General features: G+C 35.8%; 1 protein-coding gene across 1 annotated transcript; it reads left to right on the top strand.

Moving 5' to 3' along the window:
* Positions 1 to 784: 784 nt before the first annotated feature.
* Positions 785 to 4264, top strand: LOC147321419 (uncharacterized). The gene is made up of 10 exons (XM_086305347.1): positions 785 to 831; positions 972 to 1200; positions 1414 to 1579; positions 1665 to 1747; positions 1917 to 2096; positions 2345 to 2440; positions 2533 to 2613; positions 3421 to 3558; positions 3715 to 3843; positions 4118 to 4264. The coding sequence occupies exons 1-10, from the start codon at positions 800 to 802 to the stop codon at positions 4262 to 4264; spliced, it is 1281 nt and encodes a 426-aa protein (XP_086161473.1). The 5' UTR covers positions 785 to 799.
* Positions 4265 to 7304: the final 3040 nt, after the last annotated feature.

Here is a 7304-nt window from a genome sequence, read left to right as displayed (position 1 = left end):
ACAACAGTTCATTTTAATATCTTTTATATGTTCATATTCTTGTATTAAGCTTTTAGTAGGGGTTCTTGATTAAAACATTTATTTAGTAGATGACACATATCTATAGTTTCAGTTCGGTTATTACAGAGTGGCTTCTGTCTCTCTGTCTAGAGGTCAGGAGCTAGTCGGCGAGGTGAAACAGGGTGCAATTGTGGTTAGCACACAGACACACACACACTCAGTTAGAGAGAATCATTTATAGGGGAAGTTTAATTATGTTTTGCTTGGGGTTGCAAAAAGAGCAGTTTGTAGCAGAACTGCTGCTGAGGTGTCAAGATGACAAGCGAGCATCCGGCAGTGACAGGAAGCACCTGTTATGAAGATAGAAGACAATTGTTCTTTTAAATTGTGTCAAAAGTCGTTGTGGTTTTGATATTGACGTATGTATATATCCTGTCTGTGACGCATGAAGGGGCGTCAGTAAATCAAGCCCTGACGGTATAAAATCTGTGTATGCTTTGAGGAAGTCGAAGACCACTTGCTGTCTGCGCACAGAGTGTCTTCCCACACGTGTGTAGTCATTAAAATCAGTGTTTGACCAAGAGCTTCTGGACCATGGGTGGTTTGTACTCTCCTTCCTCAATTTTTGAACCTTAACAGGCCTTTGGGCGCAAAGCCATGCGTTCACCTTTAATGCTTATGTGTGATGGATCTATGCATTAGGATAGACACAATAAATGATTATTATAACATTGCTTCGGGGAAAGGAAACAAGGAAGACTTCGAGGTTCCAATTCTTCACAGATGCCTTAGTCATGTTATGAAGAATGCCAAGGAGATCTGTAAAAAGTAGTAAGTGTAGTCCTTTTAATACGGTATTCACTTGTTTGTTTTTTTATTGTGACATGTGACATGGCATTTCATTTTTCAATTTGGGAAAACATTATTACTGTTTTGGAAACACTTAAAGACAATTTTTTCTTTAACTGCAGTGCACCAAAGAACTACCATCTTGCAATGCACACTTTTGGAGTCTTCACTACTGCAACTTCCTTAAAAGACCTCACTGACATGGTTCAAAGTGCTGCAGTTGTTTTTGGGAGTCCGTGTAGTGGTGAGAATGTCGAAAAACATTTTCACAACCTTCAGTTGTTGATGCAGAAAGCCAATGTTGATGTTGATGGCAATGACAGAAACTCAAAAGCTGATGAGGACCTGAAGGTAAACTGAAGTCAATTTTTATTAAAACTAAAGGCTAAACTTTTGCCTCTTATATATCTTTTTAAATACTTTGGAATAGCATAATAATCACAAGTCACAAGTAATTTTAAATGTTTTATACAACATAATGTTGGGTTTTTAGATTATAGATATGAAAGATGAGTGCACACAATGTTCAAATCACATAATTATTCTGTTTTGTCTGTTGGCTAGGGAGTCAAGGGAAACAACCTCTTTGGGAGACATTTTAAGAAGCTCATTTCCAACACATCATTGGAGATGGATGGTGAGGCAAACCCTTACTACAGCAAGGGGCTCATGGAGCACATTAGCAAATATCTTCTTCCTTTTTCTGGATTATGGTCTGCAATAATGTTAGGTAAGCCATTTTAAAGTAGACAAGTAATTAGTTTATAAAATGAAATTACACACATCAATATTAGTCTAATCTTCAAAATCCAAAGGTGACCTTGGAAGACATGGCACTGGGAAAATGTATGAGCAGTACCACAACAAATACAATGCCTTAAGCAAGATCAAGAGACAAGTAAGACACATGATTTTTAGTATATATACATATTTGTGTGGTGTGATTGAGAAACGGCAGGTCCAGAGGAGTCATCTGTATTGCAGATCATACAACATTGCACACAACAACAATGTGTATCTTTTTAAAAAAAAATCACATTTAATGATTTCTTAATTTGATTTTTCAGAATATTACTGAGAATAATAAAACACAGGGGATAATGGAGAAGAGCCAGTGGGATCTGAAACATATCCGTCTATGTTCGGGAAGGCTCACCAGGCTGGATGACTTTGTTGTCCAGTATCAAATCAGTCACACAGCGCTGCTGAAGGAGTACAAAGACTCAAAAAGAATGCTTCAAAGAAAGGTTTGCAAAATGACTGGCTGATGTCCATCAATGCTTTGCCGTTTCAAAATGGAACATTAAAAAAAAGTCTTCTTGATGTGGTGGGATATTGAGGTGCCCCACATTGTGATGTTATAGCTTGGTTGCACCTGTGTGTCTTACTGGACATTTTTGTGTGTTTTGGTTTATTGTAAATTAAGGAAAATGTTGTCACAGCATTTCACTTGTAATTCCTAAACAATGTTCAATGACTCATATTTTTGGTTCAGAAATTTAGAGTGGACGAAGACGTCGCCAAAAAAAAGAAGGGGAGATATGTAACAGTACTACGCAAGCCATTTCCTTTCAGGAGATCTTCAAAGATGGTATAAAATGTTGCGCAAATTTATCGTTCATATATAAAGACCAATATCTTGCATAACATTTTTTGTATTTCTTGTACACAATATTTATATAGGTTGCTTCCTCTATGGCCCCGAGTTCCCCTGTGCAGACTGGTAGAGTTGAGGATGTTACCTTGGAAACTCCAGAATTCCAGGTAGGATTGACAACTGCTAACATAAAGGATTCATCAAAGTAATAGTAATGCCTTCTTTTTCCATAGAAGATCCTTTCCATGACACAGTAATCAGTCATGGACACGTGTATGAAGGGCAAATCTTATTTATTTACATGTTGATATTCATGTTCAACTCATTCGATGTGAATATCCAGGATTTTGGTTGACTAGTTGTAACCTTAACTTAAGTGGGAGGCACCAAAATTCAAAATGAATGCAGTGATTACATGGTAAATTTTGGGAATAACTAAATAAATAAATATTTTTTCCTCAGTAGAAACTGAATGGGAAAAAGCATTCGGGAACATAGTTAGAGTATGGGAAAATTAACTTTGCAAGTGTTGCCATTACAGCTTTGAGTTTATATAGTTACCAGTGCTCAAGGGTGGCTGTAGCTCAGGTGGTAGAGCAGGTCATCTACTGATTTGAAGGTTGCTGGTTTGATTACTGGCTTCTCCTAGTCTGCATACCAAAAATCCAAGATACTAACCATAAATTGCTCTCCAGTGCATCCATTGATTGTGTGTGAATGTTACTTAGAACACACTTAGAAAAATCTGCTTGGGTGAATGCACAGTTGTGTAAATCGCTTTGAGTGCTCAGAAGAGTAGAAAAGCGCTTTATAAGAACCAGTTCATTTACCATTCAAGACTTGGAGTGATACATTTTGAATTAATTTTCCAAAGACATATTGTTAATAACAGTCCATAAACCTTTGTTAGAAATAACAAAATCATGTTCAATAGCTGGTAAGATCGTATGTTAAGTGTGTTTTTCTTTAATGAGGAGGTCCTGTCTTTGTGGAAGAAAAGAGACACAGAGGTTGTGGTTTCTGTGCTTCCCTCAACAAACCATGGTACGTCCATAATTATACGCCACAGTGATTTGCGAACCCTTCGACCACACCTGTGGCTAACAGGCGAGGTATATCAATGATTAATTTAAGCACTCATAACCACAATAATTCGACTGTGTAATGTAATTCAATTAAAAGGACATTATCATGTAATTATTTATCATTAACACAATTTAAATTATATAAATTACATAGCTTTGTGTTTATGAAAATTCTTTACGTACGTAATTGAAAGGCTTTTTCATTGTCTGGCAAAAAAGGAGCAAAAGGGGATCTACATTATGAACCATTACACAGCGGGCTTGATTTTCTTTGGTGATCGGACACAACTTTCTCGCCAAAGCTTGCGGAACGTAAGATGACTGTCCAATGTCCATATAATAATGTTCAAATACATTTAGAAAGAATTACTGATTGAATGCTAATAGAATTCCACAAACTGTAAGAAATACATAAATGTTTTCTGACAGGTAAACTTCGATCAGTAGCAGGCCATTGTCACGTTTGTTAACATTAAAAATGTACACTGGAAGTTTCTGGTAAGCAACAAGATTATAACTTTAAAGCCTGTGTATTTTTTTAATGACGATATATTAATATTGTTTTAATGATTTATCTTTGCTACAGTTCATCAATGCAGTGAATCACACTGTTTATCTCCTTGATCCTGCCCCAAGTTCATCAGAGGAGGAAGACTCTAAACTCGCTGCACGTAAATTCAGGTACTTAGGCTTCAACACATTTTGTTATATGCAAATAGGCTTTACAAGTTAGTTTACTACAACTGCATTTTTGTAGAAGCTTTTTGTACCTGGCCCCACAATGCGTGTTTCTCTGTTGGCATCCTCTTGGCCAGGTCTCATTTGCAAAATAAATCAGTACGGTTAAATAAAAATTATCAGGTGAACAAATTATTAAGACAATAATTCTGATGGCAAAAGAGCCAAACGAGACAGGCCAAAAGATAAATAAATAAAAAATAAATAAAATTCTCTTTAATTCTGTAAAATATCTTTTTTTTTTAAATTAGGAAATATGACATATACCAAATTGTATTCTGCTTTGTAATAATGTGCAGTGATTACTTAAAAATGAGGAGAACCCGCCACGCAAAAACAGAATGGGTCGACATTAAATGGAAGGGAGGTGTCTTGACCCATCCAGTGCTGAAGGATGGCTTCAGCTGTGGAGTATTAGTGGTGATGGTAAGTGATGATAATATACATTTGTATATAATTTCTTACTTGTTTGCCATGCCATCATGCCATGGTCAGAAGAATATCCACATCCATAACAGTAGCTGTAATAGATATGAATACATCTTAATTCTAAATTTCACAGTATACTGCACAAATTAAGTATATGGTTAATACTTTGGTGCCCTAAGTCATGCAGATTTTGTGACATACTCTTTTTAGGATTTGCAAATATTAAGGCTGCACAGCGATTGCAGATAGTACTTATACTTTAAAGAGAGCAAGTCACCGTAAGCAATTATTTCCTGTGTCATAATGGTGCATTATCAGTAATCTCATTCTCTCACTGAGCACCCTCTGGTGAATGGCTAGCACATCATGATGCAGGTGGTATGTATTGTCCAGCATTGTGGTTAACTTGGAAAACATCCACATCTCTGACAGAACCTTACGAGACTGTAGGGCCACCCTGTGGACTCACTTTATTGAGTCTCTGTGGCACTAGCATAACACAGGTTGCGACTCTCCACAACATTTTTATAGAATGTACTGAGTATTGCCCAACAGATGTTAAAAGAAGTCAGCTGCCCACACATTGGAAGCAGACTATATCTAATAACTAGTAACTAGAGATGTTCCCTATTTCAGTTATTCATCAGCTTAAAAGAATATACATGGCTCTGGCCCTTACTGTAGAGTGGAGTGTTATTTTTAACCCTGTCCATTTTGTTCTCTATGTTTACAAGGTATATCACATAGTTATTCATCCACGATGTCCATTTCAACAACTGAGTGTTAGAAGTTACCTGGTGTTCATAAAGACTTAAATCTATTTATTGCTCTTTGTTTTTCATACTGTTTATGCAAGATTATAAACATCAGAAATTTTATATTGAGCAGAATTGTGTTTTTTTTTTCACAATTAAAATTTTGAGTATTTCTCGGTAGATGGCACGGGCAGTGATGAAAGTATTTCCAGATTTTCCCGTCATGAAATTTAAAACATCAAAAGAGAAAATGGCAGAGTAAAGAAAATTGATGGCTGTGGAGATACTACAAGCATCAGGTTGGTTTGGGGGTGAATAAGAGAGAAAATGTGTGTGTGTATATATATGTAATTGAATGTATATGTGTGCGTGTGTGTAGATTGAAATGTATTATTCTGTTAGTAGTATTATTATAGTGCACAATGGCACTTTATGCTGTGGTCTAATCGATAGAAATTTTTAAGTACACAGTTTAACATATGCATGAATTGGCCTTCAATTAAAAATGTCTATCTAATGTGTTTTGATCCTGTATTTTAGTTTTTGACACTAACAGCAACTGTGCCATGTGTTCGCTGACCAAGCCACATGGATCAGGACCTTCAATAATGAACTGGGTGAGTTGGAGGGTATTTGAATTTCTCAAAAATGTGTAAAAGTCTTTGAGTATAAATGGGTTTTTTTTTTTTGCTTTGTCTGTTTAATTTTAAATAGATACAATGTGACGCCTGTCAAAGATGGTACCATGAACAGTGCCTTGACATGACCAACAATGACTTTAAAAAAGCAAAGGAAGAAGCGTGGAATTGTCTCCTGTGCTGTTAAACCACAGACTTATTGGATGCTTGTGTCAAAATATTTGAAGACGTACTCTGTTGTCTCCACCAAAGTGATAATTTGAGCAACATAATACGGTGAAATGTTTTCATACATATTTCATTCACATTTCCCTGATGTTTTCATTTACCTTTAAAGCACCTTTAATGTTATCATGACTGCACCTTTTGGAATTTACAATTTACTCTCCTTGTATTGAGCTGTTTTCTGGGTTTTGTTTTCCAAGATAAACAGATTTACCTATGCTACTTTTATGAAAATAGTTATATTTCATAACATTACAAATACAAAGAAAAGATTGTGTCATTAATATGTAATGACAAGAAATCCACTTCAGTAAATTTTAATAAATAAAATCAGAATGACTTGATATTTATATGGTATCACTGTGGGGCTGTATACTGTTGGTCTAAAGTGTAATTACCCTGTGGAAACAGGAATTTTTCATTTTAGAGCATTTTGAAATCACTGAAAGGTAGGTCAATTATGGACAATTTGAAAGGGCTTTTATTTTTGAAAGCAAAATCAGAATGACTTGATATTGATATGGTATCACTGTGGGGCTGTATACTGTTGATCTAAGGTGGAATTACCCTGTGGAAACAGGAATCTTCCATTTTGGAGCATTTCGAAATCACTGAAAGGTAGGTCAATTATGGACAATTTGAAAAGTCTTTTATTTTGGAAGGCATAATCAGAATGACTTGATATTGATATGGTATCACTGTGGGGCTGTATACTGTTGATCTAACGTGGAATTACCCTGTGGAAACAGGAATTTTCCATTTTAGAGCATTTTGAAATCACTGAAAGTTAGGTCAATTATGGACAATTTGAAAGGGCTTTTATTTTTGAAAGCAAAATCAGAATGACTTGATATTGATATGGTATCACCGTGGGGCTGTATACTGTTGATCTAAGGTGGAATTACCCTGTGGAAACAGGAATTTTCCATTTTAGAGCATTTTGAAATCACTGAAAGGTAGGTCAATTATGGACAATTTGAAAGGGCTT

The sequence above is a fragment of the Aulonocara sp. 'chitande type north' Nkhata Bay genome, linkage group LG9 (genome assembly GCF_057382095.1).
Source record: "Aulonocara sp. 'chitande type north' Nkhata Bay isolate Kocher_YH1m ecotype deep benthic linkage group LG9, A_spYH_male_GT1.1, whole genome shotgun sequence".
NCBI lineage: Eukaryota > Metazoa > Chordata > Actinopteri > Cichliformes > Cichlidae > Aulonocara > Aulonocara sp. 'chitande type north' Nkhata Bay.
The sequence above is the reverse complement of the archived record's forward strand: the minus strand, read 5'-3'. Positions and strand labels throughout refer to the sequence as shown.